This window comes from Canis lupus, chromosome 31 (assembly GCF_048164855.1).
Source record: "Canis lupus baileyi chromosome 31, mCanLup2.hap1, whole genome shotgun sequence".
Classification (NCBI taxonomy): domain Eukaryota; kingdom Metazoa; phylum Chordata; class Mammalia; order Carnivora; family Canidae; genus Canis; species Canis lupus.
In genome coordinates, this window is record NC_132868.1 from 14,398,537 (window position 1) to 14,419,473 (window position 20,937).

The 20,937-nt window shown below is 37.6% G+C and overlaps 1 protein-coding gene across 1 annotated transcript in view; it reads right to left on the minus strand.

Moving 5' to 3' along the window:
* Positions 1-20,937, minus strand: part of GNB4 (G protein subunit beta 4) — a 56,170-nt gene that overhangs the window by 8,872 nt on the left and 26,361 nt on the right. The window contains exons 2-8 of the mRNA XM_072807474.1: positions 19,779-19,876; positions 12,514-12,552; positions 11,757-11,863; positions 10,541-10,604; positions 8,452-8,614; positions 7,236-7,302; positions 6,931-7,132 (exon numbers count right to left, since the gene is read on the minus strand). Of these exons, the coding sequence (XP_072663575.1) occupies positions 6,931-7,132; positions 7,236-7,302; positions 8,452-8,614; positions 10,541-10,604; positions 11,757-11,863; positions 12,514-12,552; positions 19,779-19,835 (699 nt within the window). The 5' untranslated portion in view covers positions 19,836-19,876. The remainder of the gene's footprint in view (positions 1-6,930; positions 7,133-7,235; positions 7,303-8,451; positions 8,615-10,540; positions 10,605-11,756; positions 11,864-12,513; positions 12,553-19,778; positions 19,877-20,937) is intronic.

Here is a 20,937-nt window from a genome sequence, read left to right on the forward strand (position 1 = left end):
CAGAACATTTGTACAGTGCAGAATGCAATGTTTATTCCATCAACATCATTAAACTACATTTTTCAAATCCTTAATCTTTTTTCTTGCCTACTTAGGATATCAATACCTCAAAGGTGTATATGAAAGTCTCCTCCTTGATGGCTTTTGGTACTTCGTCTCATAGAAATATAGTAATATTACTATAGATTTCTTTTAGTTTATCGTTTGCCCATTCTTTCATTTTTACTGTTAGCTTTCCTGGGCCATTTAGTTTGAGATGAAGCTCTTGTAAACAACATACAGTTTGACTAATGGTGTAACTTTTAATAGTGGCGACCATTTACATTTATTGTCTTGAGTTATTATATGTGGTCTTAATCTCTTATCCTATGTTATACTTACTGGAATTTTCCCTCCCCATCAAAAAATATGACCTCTGATAATTAAAATTCTTGGGTCACAGTATTTCTCCCTCAACACTAAGTGGGTATTGTTCAGAAGCTTTCCAGCCCTGTCTATTATGCAAAAGTGTGAGGCTAGCCTTTTTTTTTTAATCTTTTGTATCTAGGTAACCTACTTTTCATTTTGAATATTTCTAGAATTGTTTTTCCTTATGTTTTGATATCTTAAATTCAAAAGGATGTCTGTTGGTCTTCTTAAATTACTTTTAAATACTGGGGAAGCAAAAAAAAAAAAATACTGGGGAAGCCCTTTTGTTTTCACTCTTCAGTTCTTTTTAAAAAAATTATTTCTTTGATATCCTTCTGCTTTCAGCCAAAAGGGAGTAAACAGTGATTACATTTACCCCATGCTGATAAATTAATTAATTAGATAAAATATCTGAAACATGGTTCTAAAGACACCGGATATCAATCAAAGGAGACTGGTCCCTGAGAGACAAGGCACAAATGAGGTAAACCGCGTAACTGCCACCACCTTCCTGCCTGGACCTTTACAGGTCACGGTGCTGGGAAGGGCAACCCAGATGGAATCCATTGGTATCTCAGAGTTGAGGAGACAGCTAAGAATCCAGGGAGTCCAAGGCAGCTAGAGTTCACCAGAGAGCACCAGAGAGGACAACACTTAGTAGACAGAAAAGTCAGGAGATGATAAGGGGCCAGTCAAGTATTCAGATGAGTACTGATCACAGGTGTTTAAGGAAACTATTCAAGCAGAATAATTTCCCATTAAAGATAACAGGAAACAAACCTGATGTTCACCCAGGGCCAGGAATAATGCCTGTGCCTTGTGGCAAGGAGGAGAACCTCACAATTCACTGGGAAGAGAGATCATAAGGTTTTCCCTCACTGGTGGGACAAATTTAAGCATACACAAAGTGCTGCTCTGGTCCCACCTAACAAAATTGAAATGTGGGCAGCCCGAGTGGCTCAGTGGTTTAGCGCCACCTTCAGTCCAGGGCATGATCCTGGAGACCGGGGATCAAGTCCCACATCAGACTCCCTGCCTGGAGCCTGCTTCTCCCTCTGCCTGTATCTCTCTCTCACGCTCTCACTCTCACTCTGTGTCTCTCATGAATAAATAAATAAAACCTTAAAAAAAAAAACTGAAATGTAAGACCTGATAGGATCAAATTATTTCCAAATAACTATGCCCTAGAACAAAGCTAAATAGTATTTATCTAAATACAAAATTATCCAGCACCCAACAAGGTAAAATTTACAATGTCTGGCATCACATCTAATGAAAATCAGACATGCAAAAGCAAGAAAATATGACCCATAATTAGGTGGGAAAAAAAAAATCACTCACCTGACACAAACCCCAGCAATGTCACAGATAACAGAATTAACAGAAGAAAAACAGCAATGTCTGAGATTAAAAAGTACACTCTATGGGTTTAATGGTAGATCAGACATTGCAGAAGAAGTGTAGTGAGCTGGAAGACATATCAACAGAAACTACCTAGAGTGAAATACAGTGAGAAAACAAAACTGGAAAATAAAATGAACACAGCATGAGTGAACTGTGGGAACACTTCAAGCATCTTAATATACATGCATTTGGAATACCCACAAGAGAACAGACACAAATATACTTTACTGATAATGGCTGAAAATTTTCCAAATGGGATGAAAGCTATAATCCACAGATCCAGACACAAGAAATATGAAGAAAATTATACAAAGATATCATAATCAAGTTGCTTAAAAACAAAGAGAGCACCTGGGTGGCTCAGTCAGTTCAGCTGCCCCTCTCAATTTCAGCTCAGATCATTGTCTTGGGGTTGTGGGATCGAGCCCCACATCAGGCTCTGCACCCAGCCCAGAGTCTGCTTGAGATTCTCTCCCTCCCTCTCTGCTCCTCTCCCATCCCCCTGGGTCAACCTGTATTCTCTCTGAAATAAATGAATAAGATCTTTAAGAAAAAAAAAAGGAGGAGGAGGAAATCTGAGCATTCCTTTTAAAAACAAACAACAAAAAAAAAACAGAAAATATTTAAAGTAGCCAGAGGAAAACAAAGGGCCTACTGTATAGAGAACAAATATAAGCATGACAGCACATTTCCCATCAGTACCAACATAAAGCAGAAGACATTGGAATAACATCTTTAAAGTATCAACAGAAGAAAAAGAAGTGAACATTTTTTTCAAAACTGAAGGCAAAATTTTCAAAATTTTGCATACAGAAAAGCTGAAGGACCTTAACAGATTTGCACTCTAAGAAACACTAAAGGAAGCCCTTCAAGAAGAAAAATGGATGAAAATCTGAATCTATAAACAAAAGAATGAGAAGCACAGAAAATGGTAACTATGTTAGTAAACAAAAAGACTTTATTTTTTAAATCTCCCTAAAAGGCATCAGCTCCTTTTTAAAAAAATTTTGAGAGAGAGAAAGAATGAACCAGCAGGAGGGGTGGAGAAAGAATACTTCCTACTGAGCAGGGAGCAACCCATGGAGCTTGATCCCAGGACCTTGGGATCATGACCTGAGCCAGAGGCAGATGCTTAACTGACTAAGCCAGCCAGGCATCCCAGAGCATCCGCTCTTGAAAGCAAAAATAATACCAATGTGTTGTAGGGTTTAAGACATATAAAAGTAAAACGTATGACAATAATTGCCTAAAGGCTGGGACAGGAGAAATGGGAGAATCCAGGTAAAAGGTCTTATATATACGTAAAACTGGTATAAGATCACTTAAAAGTAGACTGCCATAAACTATAGATGTATACTACAAATTCTCTGCAACCACAAACAAAACAAACCCCCAAAACCAACAAAAATCGTGCTAAAAACTAAGAAGGAAATTAAAAAATTCTTTTTATTTTTATTTTTTTTAAAGATTTTATTTATTTATTCATGAGAAACACAGAGAGATAGAGAGAGGCAGAGACACAGACAGAGGGAGAAGCAGGCTCCACACAGGGAGCCTGATGTGGGACTCGATCCCAGGATGCTGGGATCACACCCTGAGCCAAAGGCAGATGCTCAACCACTGAGCCACTCAGGCATCCCCCTTTTTATTTATTTTTTTTAAACTCAAAAGAAGGCATAAAAAGAAAAACAAAGAACAGGACAAAAGGCAAAGAGCGAGATGGTAGATTTAAACCTAATCATGTCAATACAATAATCACATAAAATGTAAATGATCTAAACAAAAAGCAGAAATAGGATTCTATTTATTTAAGATTTATTTGTTTGAGAGAGTGAGTGAGGGGCAGCCTGGGTGGCTCAGCAGTTTAGTGCTGCCTTCAGCCCAGGGCATGATCCTGGAGACCCAGGATCGAGTCCCACATAGGGCTCTCTGCATGGAGCCTGCTTCTCCCTCGGCCTGTATCTCTGCCTCTATCTCTTATGAATAAATAAATAAAATCTTTAAAAAAAAGAGAGTGAGCAAGCAAGCACATGCCAGAGGGGTGGGGGCAGAGGGTGAAACAGACTCTGCAGAGCAGGGAGCCTGACCTGAGCCCAACACAGATGCTTAACTGACCAAGCCACAGAAGTGCCCTGAAATAGGATTCTTTAGACCCAACTACTGCTCTATAAGAAAATCACTTTGAATATAAAAATATAAATAGCAAGTAAAAGCAAGGAAAAAGAGAACACCCATGCTTAGACTAATGAAAGAAAACTGGGGTAGTTCTATCAATATCAGACAAAAATTTCAGAGCAAATACCAGCGATAAAGAGGGACATTTTGTAATGATAATGAAATCAACTGACCATGAGAACAGAACAATCCTAAAGGTTTATGCTTTCAAATACTCACTGAGGCAAAAACTAATAAATTGCAAGGAAAACTGCACTACACAATTAGAGATTTCAAAAGCCCTTTCTCAAGAACAGAACTGACAAGTATCAGTAAGGATCCAGAAGAGCTGAATAATACTATTAACCAACCTGAGATAACTGTTATCTGTGGAACTCTCCATCCAGTAACAGCAGAATAGATTCTTTTCAAGTGCAGAAAATGACCAGGTCAGACTGTATTATGGACCATAAAACAAGTCTCAAGAACTTTAGAATCCTATAAATCATACAAAGTATATCCTTGGACCATAATAAAATGAAATTAAAAACTAATAAAAATAAAAATATCTAGAAAATCTCCAAATATCTGAGAACTATATAACACCCTTCTAAAAAAAACACAAGGGCAGCCTGGGTGGCTCAGCGGTCTGGCACCGCCTTCAGCCCAGGGTGTGATCCTGGAGACCCAGGATCGAGTCCCGCGTCGGACTCCCCGCATGGAGCCCGCTTCTCCCTCTGCCTGTGTCTCTGCCTCTCTCTCTGTGTCTCTCATGAATAAATTAAGAAAATCTTTAAAAAATAAATAAATAATAATAATAATAATAAAATAAACTCAAGGGTCAAAGAGATAAAAAAATATTATTTTTTAAAAGATTTTATTTATTCATGAGAAATAGAGAAAGAGAGAGAGAGGCAGAGACACAGGCAGAGGGAGAAGCAGGCTCCACGCGGGGAGCCCAACGTGGGACTCGATTCTGGGTCTCCAGGATCACACCCTGGGCTGAAGGCGGTGCCAAACCGCTGAGCAACCCAGGCTGCCCAAGATCAAAAATATTTTTAAAGAATTTTTAACTAAATGAAAATGAAAACACAGTGCATTCAAATCTGTGGAATGCACCAAAAGCAATGTTTAGAAATGAATCACTTTAAGCTTCAATATTAAAAAAGAAAAAAATTGTTTTCAAATCAGTGGGATCAACTTCTGCCTTCCATACCTAGAAAAAGAAAATGAGGGGATCCCTGGGTGGCTCAGCGGTTTGGCACCTGCCTTTAGCACAGGGTGCGATCCTGGAGTCCCAGGATCGAGTTCCACGTCGGGCTCCTGGCATGGAGCCTGCTTCTCCCTCTGCCTGTGTCTCTGCCTCTCTCTCTCTCTGTCTATCATGAATGAATAAATAAATAAATCTTTTAAAAAAATAAAAAAAACAACTGAAGTTATTTGTTCATCATGAGAAGATGAACAACTATTAAAAAAAAAAGAAAAAAAAGAAAATGAAACCAAACTACACAGCAAAGAAATAATCGCAGTAAAAAATCAACTAAATAAAACAGAAAAATAGAGCAAATTGTCCCAACCAAAAGATGGTTGAGAAGATAAACAGATAAACCTCTACCAAATGTAAATGCCATCTATCTAACAAAGCACCACAAACTGGATGGTTTACACAGCAGAGATTTAAGGTCACACAATTCTGGAGGCTGGAAGCTTGAAGTCAAGGTGTCTAAGAGCTGTATATATCAGTCTTCTCCCTGTGACTCTTCACACTGCTTACCTCCTCTGCCTGTTGGTTTGTAGATATCCCCCTTTTCTAAGGATACTAGTCATATGACGGATCTCCAATCTGGGTATGACACAGCTGATGACATCTCCAACGATCCTATTTTCAAATAAGGTCACATGCTGACATAGTGGGGGGTTAGGACTCAATGGATAATCTAAACAGGCCTATATCTAAATAAGACATTAAATCTGTAGATAAATCTCTTCTCACAAAGAAAACTCCTTGGCTAAAGAGCTTTCACAGAGAAGTCCAACCAAACATTTAAGGAAGAAATAATACCAATCCTACACAAACTGTCCCAGAAAACAGAAGAGGAGGGATGCTCCCCAACTTTGCCTACAAGGCCAGCATTGGTCTAAATAACAAACCAGAAAAATCATTTCAAGAAAGGAAAAATAAAAAAAATAAAAAAAATAAAAAAAATAAAAAAAGAAAGGAAAAATATAACAACTTTTATGAACACGGTTGCAAAACTTTTATAAATCAAATGAACTAATATTTACAAACAATTATGCAAGATGACCAAGTGTGGTTTGTCCCAGAAATACAGGGTTGGGGTAATATTTGGGGAAAAAGAAATCAATGTGAATTCACCATTTAACAGACTAAAAAAACAAATCACATGATCATCTCAATAGATGAAGAGAAAAAAGCATTTAACTCCACTCATCCCTGACAAAATGTAAGCAAATTAGGAAAAGAGAATACCACCAACCTGATAAAGGTGATAAAATGAGAGATGGAAAAGACAAGGTTAACCTGCTTTAAATCTCTATTCTTCTAACCAGGCTGGTCTGATAATAGGCGGGGGCAGGCGGTAACAGTATTTACTTTCTCAGATGTTCAACAAAATTATAAAAAATGGCTTTCAATATGTGAATAAAGAGTAACCAATTTTTTCCTCAAACACACTTCTCACAAAATTAGGAGTGTCTGATACACATAAGCACTTGCATTCACAGTACTTTTGGAAATCCTAGTTGTTCCTGTACAGTTTAGCACTTGATCTACATGGGACAATTATACTTCATACAACCAGTTCATTCTCATATACGCTGAGTACTTACTTGGCTTAATCTATTTGCGGTTACCTGTTTGGAGTTTTTGGGGTTAAAATCAGGTTATAGATCTCAACAGTTTGTATGCATAATAAATTTTCCTTAGAAATGCGATTTACTTACACTGACAGCATTAATATCTGACACGTGTCCAGTGAAAGACTGTCTGCACATTCCATCTCGAATATCCCATAATTTTGAAGAGGCATCACAAGCACCAGAAACAAATGTCCTCATGTCAGGACTCAGAGAGAGACTCATCACATCTCCAGAATGCCCAGTGAATGTGGTGGTCTGCTGGGCAGTTTCGATGTCCCATAAAGCACTATAATTAAACATATATTAAAATGATGACTGTATCGTCTTTTATGTTAGTTCCTACTACCACCCTCAATCCCCAAATCAGTGTTCCTGTGGGCCACACTTACCAAGTTGTGTCTCCTGAACTGGTAACAATTTGGCTGTCATCTAAAAAACGACAGCAGGACAAGTAGCCTGCAGCACAGAGCAACACATTTTAGGTTATCACTGACTGAGTACCTCCATTACCATGTGAAATAGTAATATGCATTTTTAACAGCACAATACGTGGCAACAAAGTTTTGTTACTATAACGTCTAGCTCTACTTCTAATTACTTCAAGTTCTATGCTGTCTGCAACTAAATTTTATCAACTCTCAGGTATTTACTGTCAACGGTGTCGTGTTGGACACCCTGAAAATGACAAACTTAAGACACAGTCCCTTCTACCTGCTACAGGTAGCAGGACCTGAAACAGATTCCATTACACAAATCTCTATCATCTATGGCAGACTGGGCTCAGTACACTGGGAATCCTTTAATAATACTGTGAGAAATTACAACCACCTTGGTGAAGGCTTCATAGAAAAGGTGTTCCCTGAAAGCTCAGAATTCACCAGTGTCTCAAAATACGGAAATGGCAGGACAAGGACATTAGAGATTTTTGTAAAAAAGCATGATCAAATAGTACTACCAAGAATTCAGAGAGTTAGAAACTTGATGAGTGGCAATAAATTCCTTACTAACACTGCCAACCAAATACTATACTATTGTGTACACACTATGGTGGCATACTGGCAAATCAAGCAATGCACTACCACATTTATGAAGTGTTTCCTACTATGAACCTAATACATACTTTCAATTACTAAGTACAGATGCCAAAATCCCATATTGTTATACGGTTACAGAGAAAACAGAAAATTCTATTTGCTTTCTTTTTAAAGTAGGCTTCATGCTGGGCATGGAGCCCAACATGGGGCCTGAACTCATGATCCCAAGATAGAGACCTGAACTGAAATCAAGAGTCAGACACTTAACTGACTGAGCCACCCAGGTGCTTCTGTATTTGCTTTTTAAAATTATTATTATTGTTTGAATATTTTGTAATCAATCTGTCATTTTTTTTTACAAAACAGTGCTATTTTTTAAATAAAAATAAAGTTACAGTCATCATTTGTAGAACTACAAAGTTGGTGCATCCCAGATTCATAGCCATTTCTACTCACTTGATTAATATTCAAGCTTTAACAGTTGAGCACAGTTCATCCCTTGCTCTCATTGGTTGGCTCACTCAGGAGTCCTCATATTTAGTTAGAAAGGACAGTATTTTGTGGAGCTCACCTGTGTGACCTGGTAACTCCCGACTCACTCTCACGTTTCCCTCTCTGGTTTTTAAGTTATATATAGAGCAGATGTTGTCCAGCCCTCCACATGCCACGTAATTACCGGAGGGAGCATAGGCACAGGTCATTACCCAGGAAGACCTCAAAGGAATAGCATGCATCTGTACAACAAATAACATGCAAAAACTATTACTAATATTGTAAAAAACAGTCCATTTTTCAAATCTTTTTTTTCATTTTTCAAATCGATTTACAATGAAGCAAGCATTACTAAAAATTAAATGCATCTAACTAAAAATAAGCTAAATTAAAAATGCAACGGTTTGGGATCCCTGGGTGGCGCAGCGGTTTAGCGCCTGCCTTTGGCCCAGGGCGCAATCCTGGAGACCCGGGATCGAATCCCACGTCAGGCTCCCGGTGCATGGAGCCTGCTTCTCCCTCTGCCTCTCTCTCTCTCTGTGACTATCATAAATAAATAAAAATTTAAAAAAAATTTAAAAAAAAATGCAACGGTTTAAGTGAACAATGAAAAATAAAATACTTATAATTACACAGAAAAAATAATAGGCATGTTAGCATGTGTCACCAATTCATTTGGATTTAAGTTTTCCTTTTCAGAAATTATTTTAGGAGAAGGATGTAGGATGTTTCAATGCTAATATATCCATTCAAAATATTAAGTGCAAAATGTTTAAGAATTTAATAAAATCCTTTGTTTTGGTAATAGCACTCAAAGGAGGAATTTCCTCTAATACCAAACAAGGCAAGTGTCAGAGCCAATTAAAATGGTTCTTCCATAAAAATAAAAAAATAAAATGGTTCTTCCATGAAGAGATGGCACTGTGTCCCTCTAATAGGATATATACTCTGCACTCAAATTTTAAAAATGGTCATAGTTTGTGCTGATCTGCCCACACCACTCTGTGCCTTACTCAATACCAATCAATACCAATCATTTGCTAGTAGGTAGAAAAGTCAAGGCTGAATGGTCCAGAGAATCAACATATACGTTGTTACTATTATGCTCTCACTTAAACCTAAAATATATTTTTTGAAGATTTTATTTATTTATTCATGAGAGACACAGAGAGAGAGGCAGAGACATAGGCAGAGAGAGAAGCAGGCTCCATGCAGGGAGCCCGATGTGGGACTCGATCCCCGGACTGGGATCACACCCTGAGCCAAAGGTGGAGGATCAACTGCTGAGCCACTCAAGTGTCCCTAAACCTAAAATATTTTTAAAACTATTTTTGTTCTAGGAAAATATGTTTGAAAACCAATTAATATAAAAACTGTTATAAATAAATCTCAACCAGGTTGAAGTTATTGTTTAATTCACAAAACAGTACTTTTAAATCTTTAATAAAAAGTGATATAAGTACACACAGAACCTAAAAGGTATTTGATGTGTGTAAGTTTTCTTGAAGCTTTTCTGCTACCACTCAACACCTTTACATCAAGGATTCTTTGCAGTAGACACATTAGGAGAACCCAATGGGTTTCTCCAAGAGATGGGGAAAAAGCTGGAATTTGCCTCCAATCTACTGCATCTCCTAAGCAATCCAGAAACCCAAATCAATGCCTAGAGTGGACCAGAGAAAAGCCTTAGAGAAGCTTTCAGGCTTAGTTACAACAGAAATAAAAATCTCAGGGTTGCTGCCACATTAGCACATGGGAAATTTAAGAAAAGTCATTTATAGGGGCGCCTTGCTGACTCAGTCAGAAGAGCATGTGACTCATGATCTCAAGATCATGAGTTGGAGCCCCACATTGAGTGTAGAAATTAAATAAAACTTTAAAAAATAATAAATCATGAGTATGTAAAACTGGTGCACTTTTCTAATATTAGAATACAATATATAAGACAACTAAAACACACTGAATAATAGTCCTACATCTGTTCTTGAGAACATAAAAGGGGTTAATATTAAAAGCAAACACTAAGCCCTAAGAGACAATCTAGATTAAAATAAATGGAATCAGTTTATCTGTGAAGGAAATTAAAGTTTGAAATAATAGAATAAAGGAAAGAACTGTTGGACCCTAGACCAAATAAAAGGTTAAGGAGAAAAATTAAGAAATCCTACCTTATTTGTTGTATAGCTATCCCAAATAATTAATTTTCCATCTTGGGAAGCACTGACTAGTAGCCTAGAAGAACAAACACAAAAATAATTTGACAGAGGAAAAAAGTAGCTTCAATTAGTCATGCACTGCATTAATGTAGAACAGTTCCAAAAATATAATTTTCCTAATTAAAAACTTAACACCAGAAAATATCCTCCCAATTTAATAAAATTTATTCTGCATGCCAAAGTTTCCAATAGGACACAGAGTTTAGCAAAATTCCAACATTTTACTAAAAATGCTTCTGGTTATGATTCAACTTTTTAAAGGATTCAACTTTTTTATGGTGACAACATTCTTATTCAAGATTCTGATAGATTATTATTTATTGACTTGTCCAACAATCATATTTCACTCCATCTAAATCGAGAGCCTGTGAATGCAAGGCCGTGTGATGGGTATGACGCAGGACACGCCTCCTGCCTCTGAGGCCTCTACCATCAGGCAGAGAGAAGGTATTCACACGTTTACAAGATGTTAGATAAGTGAAAACTGTCAGGAGGGGGGGTATAAAATCAATGTCACAGGAAAGTAATAGGGGAAAGATACCTGTTTGTTGAGTGAATCAGTCTTCCCAAAAAGAATGCATATTGAAAAATGGAATTCTGTAAGCTAAAGGTAAAGAGAAGTCTATTCTGTGAGGAAGGTATGTTCATTGACAAGGGGAGGAAAAACACAGTGAGTGTATCAGGAACTGTGAATTTTCCAGTTGCATCAAGTGTGTGAGAAATGGGCATAATGGCTGAGTAAACCGGACTGGGCTTGAACAGCAGAAAGCTTGGTTTGCTGGCTAAATGGGAACTCCTAACTAAACAACTATTAGTTACTGAACTTTGTTTCGCTTTGGACATTTTCACTATCGTATGAAATTCGAAAGATACAAAAAAAGCTACCTGGGGGGAAAAGTCACCTTCCTGTCCCTGTCACCAAGCTGCGCAGATCCCTTCCCTGCAGGTAAATGACATTAGCAGGGATTCAGGTAGCAGTTGTCCCCAACTTTTTATGAAAGGAAAAGTTAACAGTAAGGTATGTGGCAGAACCTGAATTTCTTTTTTTTTTTTTAAGTAGACTCCACACCTGCTTGAACTCACAACCCTGAGATCAAAGTCAGATGCTTAACTGACTGAGCCACCCAGGGGCCTCTGAAATAAATTCTTTAAATAGGCAGGTACAAACCTTGAATCGTATCCCCAATGCATAGCGTAGATCTTAGCTAGATGACCCCTCAGCGTCCGTCTCGTTCTCATTTGTATTCGGCCCACGGAATCCATATTTGATGTGATCTTCAGAAAGCACCAAGAATGTTATTCTTTACCTTAGACATAGCTCAGACAATAAAGTAGAAACAACAGGCATAAAACAGAAGACAAATTTACAGCAACTGAAGGTAGTTTAAATAATTCCAGAGCCATTATAGGATCAGTAAGTTGAAGAAAAGGTATGATTTAAAATGATCCTATTTGCACTTTCCATTGAGAATATCTATTACAGATTAACTTTTAAGAGACATATCTCCCAACTTTAGTTTTCAAAAAGCTACAAGTAAAAATCAAAAAGTAGATGATCAAAGAGTAAAAGCTTTCATTCAGCGCATAAAATTTTCCTTAATAAAAATTATCAATATTAAACTAATGCAATCTAAGAGTTTAAGGAAAAAAAGCATAATTGGCACATATCAAAAAGAATCAGAAGTTACTTAAAAATACATATGAATCTACATATTTTTACAGTATTTGCTTTTCCACAGGCTTCTATTTTAACAAGTATGCTTTAAAAAGCACATGTACAGCATCTGGCAAAGTGTTTTTAAATACAGATCTCACTTTCAATTAAATACTAATAAAAACCATCTGAATGTCATTTGCATCCGTGTCAAGCTCTTTCATGTGACTTACTAAAATGGATTAAAAAAAAAAAAACAAAACCACTTTACCTGAATAAGGGTTGCATCGTTACACGCTTTCCTAGCATCCTGAAGTAAAGAAAGATGATTATAATACATTTAAACATGGAAATCTCTGTATAGGACCTAAAATACTATTTTTGTTGAAAATGTGGACTTACAAATATATCTTTCACTGGGCCACACAATCTATTTAAAATTTTAGTGGTTAGTACATTTACAACACTGTACAACTACCACCACCAATTTCAGAACATTTATCATTAAGAAAAAAAAGAAGAAGAAGAAACAAAAACAAACAAAAAATAATCCCCATGCCTCCCAACTTCCTCATTCCTTGGTAATCACTAGGTTATTTTCTATCTCTATGGGTTTACCCATTCTGGACATTTCATATAAATAGAATCTTATAATACAACCTTTTGTCTCTGGCTTCTTTCACTTAATGTAGGTTTTCAGGGACCATCCATGTTATAGCATGTGTCAGTACTCTTATTTCTTTTTATGGCTGAGTAATATTCCACTATATGGATAGATCAGACTGTTTACCTATTAACTGATGGACATTAAGTTGTTTCCAATTTTTGTTTTTCTGTGAATAATGAGGCTGTGAACCTCATGTGTAAGTTGTGTATACATTTCTTCAATTCTCCTGGGTATATACCTAGGAGTGGTGGGTGATGTGGTAACTGATTAATTTTTTTTAATTAAGTGTCAAATTGTTTTCTTCATAGCAGCTGTACCATTTTACATTCCCATCAGCAATGTATTATGAACTTTCCAACTTCTTTGCATCCTCACTCATACTGTTGTCCTTTTTAAAATTATTACTATAGCCACTTTAATGGTTATGAAGTAGTATCTCATTATAGTTTTCATTTGCATTTCCCTAACGATTAGCGATGGTGAGCATCTTTTTCATGTGGAGTATCTGTACATGTGCTTATTGGCCATCTGTACCTCTTCTTTGGAGATAGGTCTATTCAAATCTTTTGCCCATTTTAAATTGCATTATTGTTGAATTGTGGGGGCTCTTTATATATTCTGGCCACTAGATCCTTACCAGTTGTATGACTTGCAAATATTTTCTCCCATTTTGTAGACTGTCTCTTCATTTTCTTGACCAGTGTCCTTACACAAGTTTTTAATTTTAATGTAGTCTGATTTATCTATTCTGTTGTTTGGGCTTTCAGTGTCATATTGAACTGCCACCTAATCCAAGGTCACAAAGATTAACAGCTTATGTTTAGTTCTAAAATTTTTACACTTTTAGCATTTATATTTAGGTACCACTTTCAGTTAATTTTTATAAATGGTATGAGCTGGGAGTACAAATTCATTCTTTTGCGTGTGGATATCCAGTTGTCCTAGCAGCATCTGTTGAAAAAAATCTTTCTTTCCCTCTTAAATGGTCTTGTTATCCTTGATGAAAAATCAATCGGCCCTAGATATATGGGTTCATTTAGGGACTCTCAATTCTATTCCATTGTGTAAATATATTTCTGGTTTATGATTAAAAAATTTTTAATTGCATCCTCATGAGTAAAAATGAACTAGGTTGATTTAATAAGACCATGGTATTCAGAGTTATATTTGTTACTAAGCTTCAGCAAAAATGTTCAGAGTTCCCTTTTGGTTTGTTCTGGTATACAGAAGTTGAGATGATAGGAAGGATATTTATAGCATACTCAGGTCATTTCAGAAAACTTTTAAAAATACATAGCACTGGGATTCCTGGGTGGCTCAGTGGTTCAGCATCTGCCTTCAGCTCAGGTTGTGATCCCAGTGTCCTGGGATCGAGTCCCGCATCAGGCTCCCTATAGGGACCCTGCTTCTCCCTCTGCCTGTGTCTCTGCCTCTGTGTCTCTCATGAGTAAATAAATGAAATCTTTAAAAAACAAAACAACAAAACAAAACAAAACAAAAAAGGTCAGGGTAGTATCCTCTTCAACTTATTCCCTACTGTTTTTAACATACTCCTGTGCAAAGAGGAAGCACACAGTATTTGTTGAATAAATGCCCCAAATGGACAACTTGTCCCAGTCAGCCAAGGGAAAAATGCCTGCCTCTGCTCGTAGCAGAGACTAGATGGAACACACAACCTTTTTAGCTGCGCTTTCCACCTATTTATAACACTTAGAATATTTCTATGTAAGGATGTTCATAAGTAGTTACACAAACATATGATTTGATTCTTTAATTCTCAGTCAAATTGTGGGTTGAGAAACCTCATTTGGCAAGGAATAATTTAAGTCCACCTTTCCTACAATGAAAAGAATTTCCAGAAAGGATAGTGATAGCCTGAGCCAGGTTCCAAAAATGGTAGAGTTAAAGACTAAATTCTAAAAACAGGGTTTTCTGGTTTTAAACTTTATGAATATGAACTATCATTGTTTAGGTCATCTTATTTATTTATTTATTTTTTTTTTTTTTTTTTAGGTCATCTTATTTAATTCAATCACTCAATTAAAAAAAAATCTGTTGAACACTGTGTCAGGTACTAATCTGGGCACCACAGTTTAACAGCAGACAAACCAGAAATCCCAGCCCTCATAGAGGGCTTGTAATATTAACAGTGTAATTAAACTGTAAGTGAAAATTACTATTGCAAATAGGTAAAAATTTAAAACACTGGAATATAAGCATTCTACTAATAGCAGTTACTTGTAAGTCATGCAAAGATTCTACTCACATTCAGAAGAATTTACCCTTATGAACACTCATCCATTATAAAACTGAATAAAAAATTATTTCCAATTAAAGGTTCAACTCCACATTGTCCACCATAATACAAGACATCTTTGTGCAAGAGAAAAGTGACATATTTTTCACTCCAAGAAACAATTACAAAAGATAAATACGGTTTTCTCTATTGCTGTTTTTTTAATTTAAAATAAATCATATTGGGATGACTGGGTAGCTCATCAATTGAGCATCTGACTTTCACTGAGGGCGTGGTCCCGGGGTCCCAGGTCCTGGGATCAAGTCCCAGATCCGGCTCTCTGCAGGGAGCCTGCTTCTCCGTCTGCTTGTGCCTCTGCCTCTCTGTCTCTACCTTTAAAAAAATAAATCATATTGCATACATTTCTATTATGTCATGTGTTTATACCAGTGACATATACAGTTAGGTTAAATTCTAGGGGACAGCCCTGGTGGCTCAGCGGTTTAGCACAGCCTTCAGACCAGGGTGGGATCCTGGAGACCTGGGATTGAGTCCCACATCGGGCTCCCTGCATGGAGCCTGCTTCTCCCTCTGCCTGTGCCTGTTCCTCTCTCTCTCTCTCTCTCTCTCTGTCTCTCATGAATAAATAAATAAGATCTTAAAAAAAAAAAAGAGCAAATTCAAGAAGTGAGGGGGAAAGAGAGGGTCTTTAAATATAGCATGACATGATTAAACTGAGAAGTACATGGCACCTTACATACAGATGCAAGCTCTATCAAAATTCAAATGGCATGGGCAACCCGGGTGACTCAGCGGTTTAGCACTGCCGTCAGCCCAGGGTGGGATCCTGGAGACCTGGGATTGAGTCCCACATCGGGCTCCCTCTAGGGAGCCTGCTTCTCCCTCTGCCTGTCTCTCTCTCTCTCTCATGAATACATTAAAAAAAAAACAACAACAAATGGCATTTTTCACAAAAAAACAAGTAATCCTAAAATCTGTATGAAACCACCAAAGATCCTGCATAGCCAAAGAAGTTGAGACTAAAGAACAAAACAGGAGGCATCATGTTCTCTGATTTCAAACTACATTACAAAGTCATAGTAATCAACCAGTATGGTATTAGCATAAAAATGGGACATATGGATCAATGGAACAGAGAAGCCAGAATGTTCCTATGCATATATGGTCAATTAATTTATGACAATAAGGGAAAAACAGTCTCTTCAACAAATGGTGTTGGGAAAACTGGAGAGCCACAAGCAAAAGAATGAAACTGGGCCACTATCTTACACCATACACAAAAATAAACGCAAGATGGATTAATGCCTTGAATCTAACACCTGAAACCATAATACTCCTAGAAGAAAACATAAGTGGTAAATCCCGACATCTGTCTTGGTGATTATTTTCTGGATTTGACACCAAAAGACAATGAAAGAATAAGCAAGAATAACCAACTAAAAAGCTTCTGCACAGCAAAGGAAATAAACCATCAAGAAGATGAAAAAGCAACTATTTAATGGGAGAGAATATTTGTAAACTGTATCTGATAGGGAGAATATCCAAAATAAAGAACTCAGACAACTCAAAAGCAAAACAATTTAAAAAAACAGAAAATATGCCATGCCCATGGATTGAAAGAATACTATTAAAATGTACCCCCTTACCCAAAGCAATCTACAGATTCATTGCAATCTCTATCAAAACACCAAGTATTTGACACAGAATCAGAATAATCCTAAAACTTGCATGGAACCAAAAAAGACGCTGAATAGCCAAATCAATCTGAGAAAGAAGAACACAGCTGGAGGTATCAAAATTCCAGATTTCAAGATATACTGCAAAGCCATAATAATCAAAACAGTATGGAACTGACACAAAGACAGACACATAGATCAATGGAACAGTATAGAGCCCAGAAATAAATTCATGTATAAACCTGACCAATTAATCAAAAGATGCAATGGTGGGGGAAAAAAGACAGTCCTTCAATAAATGGTATTGGGAAAACTGGACATCTAACATTCTAAAGAATGACACTGGACCATTTTCTTATACCACACAAAAACTCAAAACAGAGTAAAGACCTAAATGTGAAGACCTTAAACCATAAAACTCCGACAAAAAACATAGGCAATAACCTCTTGGATGTCAGCCTTAGCAACATATTTATGGATAGGTCTCCTCAGGCGAGGGAAACAAAAGCAAAATACTACTGAGACTACACCAAAATAAAAAGCTTTTGCAAAGAAACCAACGAAACAGGAACACAACCTACTAACAAAGAGAAGATATTTGCAAAAGATTTATCCCTTAAGGGGTTAATGTTCAATATATATAAAAAATTCAAATAACTCAACAACACCTGAAAAACAATCTGATCAAAAAATTTCAGTCAAAGGATGTGAACAGACATTTTTCCAGAGAAGACATACGGAGGGCCAACAGACACATGAAAAGACACTCAACATCACTCAGTATCAGGGAAGCAAATCAAAACCCCGATGAGAGGGAAGCCTGGGTGGCTGAGTTGGTTCAGCATCTGCCTTCAGCTCTGGTCATGATCCCGGAGTCCTGGGATTGAGCCCCAAACCAGGCTCCCTGCTCAGTGGAGAACCTACTTCTCCCTCTCTTTCTTCTGCTTGTATTCTTTTGTGTGCATGTGTGCGCGCTCTCGCTCTCTCAAATAAAGTCTTTAAAAAAATAATAAAATAAAACAACCCCAATGAGATATCACCTCACACCTGGTAGAATGGCTATAACCAAGAAGACAAGAAATTACAAGTGTTAGCGAGGATGTGGAGAAAAAGGAGCCCTCCTACACTGCTGGTAGGAATGTAAACTGGTGCAGCCACTGCAGAAATCAATACGGAGGTTCCTCAAAAAATTATGAAATTACTATGTCATCCAGCAATTCCATTTCTCAATATTTATTAGAAGAAAACAAAAATACTCACTCAAAAAGATATATGCACACTTACTGTCATTGCAGCACTATTTAAATGGCTAAGCTATGGAAGCAACCTAAGTGTCCACCAATAGATGAATGAAGACAATGTGGTATGTACACATGCACAGGATTATTATTCAGCCATTAAAAAAAAACCCAAGATCTTGCTATTAAAGACAACATGGATGGACCTTGTGGGCATTAAAAGAAGTCAAAAACAAATACTGTATGATCTCATTTCTGTATAATTTAAAAAAAAAAAAAGCCAAGCTCATAGTTACAAAGACCAATTCTTTTCTTTTCTTTTCTTTTTTTTTTTTAAGACCAATTCTTTTTCAATGACACCACCACGTGGCCATGTGCTTGGCCAATCAGCCTGTCCTGTTTAGCTTCTGGAGCAAGTGACACAACATGGAGATCACAGAGAATCCAACCTGGTGTTGGTGAAGCATCTACTTCGGAGATTGTTTTAGGAAGCCTTCTTCATCCCAGGCAAAACATATCCCTCCTTCATTCTGACAGCTTGGTTCAGACACCTAAACTATCCAACCCAGAGCTCCTATGCACATCTACATCATTCACTTCCTTGAATTCCTGGTAGTGAGATTTGGTTAGGGTTTCAATCCAATCAGAATCAACAGTTCCTTGGTGTTCTTCAGCCGTCCCTGTTCTCGCTCCTCTCCTCTCTGCCTGTAGTAATGCCCTCGTATAGATCCTGTGCCTCATCCTTTCTTCTTCTTCTTCACTTACCGCATCAGAGGGGTTCCGAAACAGCTACTGCAGGAGGGGGAGGGGGAAGGGAGGGACAGGCAGTGTTGCAAGCTACTAGGGCTCCTCCTGGCTTTCTGCTGAAGTTCTCCAATTGTATCTCTTACTAGTTCAGCCCTTGCTGTCCCTGCAGTAAGCAGCCAGAGCCAGGCTACAGCTCAGTCTCTTTCCTCTACCCTGTGCACCAAAGAGGCTCCCTAAGCATAAAGGTTTACAGACGTGCCATCTTTCATCTCTACCTTCCTTGATATTCCTCCATCCAGGGAAACTTCTGTTTCCACCGTTTCAGAGGATTACTGGTATTTTTGCGGAGGGAATGCTACCCACTTTGCAGAAACCCTCCCTCTGAGCCTTTCCATACCCTGATGCATCACTCTGATTCTGGGTGTGAAGTTCTAAATGTCTTTTAATTTTGTTGCCAGATGGAACTTGTATTTACTTCTTAAGATCTTTGCTGTTTTGAGTTGATTTCCAAGAGCAAAAGATGACAGACATGTCTTTATTATGCCATTAATAATTTTTAATGCTTTTCTGCAATCTAATATTTTAGAGATTCATATTTTTTTCTAGTGTTTTACAATGTGATAATATCTGCCTCATTACATTGCACCAAACACCTACAATTCCAGGTGTCTGGGTGACTAAGAGAATTATGTTTGTCTTTCAGCAGGAATTACATCTAGAATATTAACTTCTTAGGGACACAGAGCCTATAAGCACACACACAGATTTCTTAGGAATGATTTTTAGAGAGGACCCTAGAGGTACGATAAAAACAAACTGACCATTTCAAGACTTATAAATTTAATATATGTAAACTGGTCCAAAAATGAACACGTTTTATTCATTGGTGGTACTAAAAAAAAAAAAAAGAAAAAAAGTGTTAAATTTAAAAACGAGAAACTTTGCTCTTACCTGGATCTGATTCCGCAGCTGTTCGGCTTCCTGCCTCAACTGCTCCAGTTCACTCATCTTTTAACTTGTTTGCCTTCGAAATTAGCAAGTGAAAGCAACTGTCAAAACAAAAATAAAAACAAAACAAGCTGGTTTCAGTTCTCCATTTATGTATTAATCTATGTTTTAAACTACTGACAGAACTTTTTGATCCTTCTGAAACTCAAGTGAGCTAGCAATTCCAAGTTGTAGATCTAGATTACTCACCAAAGAGTCTAATAGAGAACATAACTGGAGGATGGAAGAGAAATCTTGAGTTGTAGTATTCAAGACTCAATTATAGACTGTTAGTACTAGAACACAGTCCACAGTGAGAAATACTTTACCATACTTTAGAGAGCACCCATAATACCTATTTATCTCCACTTAGATGTCTAATAGGCACCTGAGAGTTCATACTTCAAAGGTGAACCCCCCCCCCCATTCTTGTCTGGGTATATGGAAATTCAGTCCTGTCAACCCTTTAAGCCAGGATACCTGGGAGTCATCCTTGTTTCTTTGCACCCTACATGTACTCCCATCAGCAAAACATGCCAGTTCTTCCTTCAGAAAAAATACCTAGGATCTGATCAATTCTGATCACTTTGCCACTTTGCCTACCTTGGTCTAAGCCACCACCTTCTCTCACCTGTCTCCTTTCTAATGCCCTGAACCACAGCCCCATCTATCCTAAATTTAGCAATGGAGTCATCCTTTTAAAACCCCAGTCTTTCTTCTGCTTTAAATCCTACAAGGTTTTCCACTCAGAGGAAAACATAACCCTTTATCTTGACCTATAGAGCCTACCCAATCTCTTACACACACCCTTCTCTGACCTTATCAATCACGCTGTCCCTCACTCTGCTCCAGCCATTTCTTGAAGTCCTTTGAACACACTAAGTAGGATCTAGCCCCAGTGTCTTTATACTTGCTCTTTCCTCAGCCTGAAATGCTTTTACTCCTGATATTTTCATTGCTTGCTGACTTTTGCTCAAATGTTACATCCTCAGCAGGACCTTTGCTGATAGCACACAGGCATCGGCCTTATCCTGTAAGGCCACTAGACATTTCAACACCATCTGGCATATTTTTGTTTATTTGTTGTCAGTTTCCTCCTGGAAGAATGTAAGCTCCTTGAGGG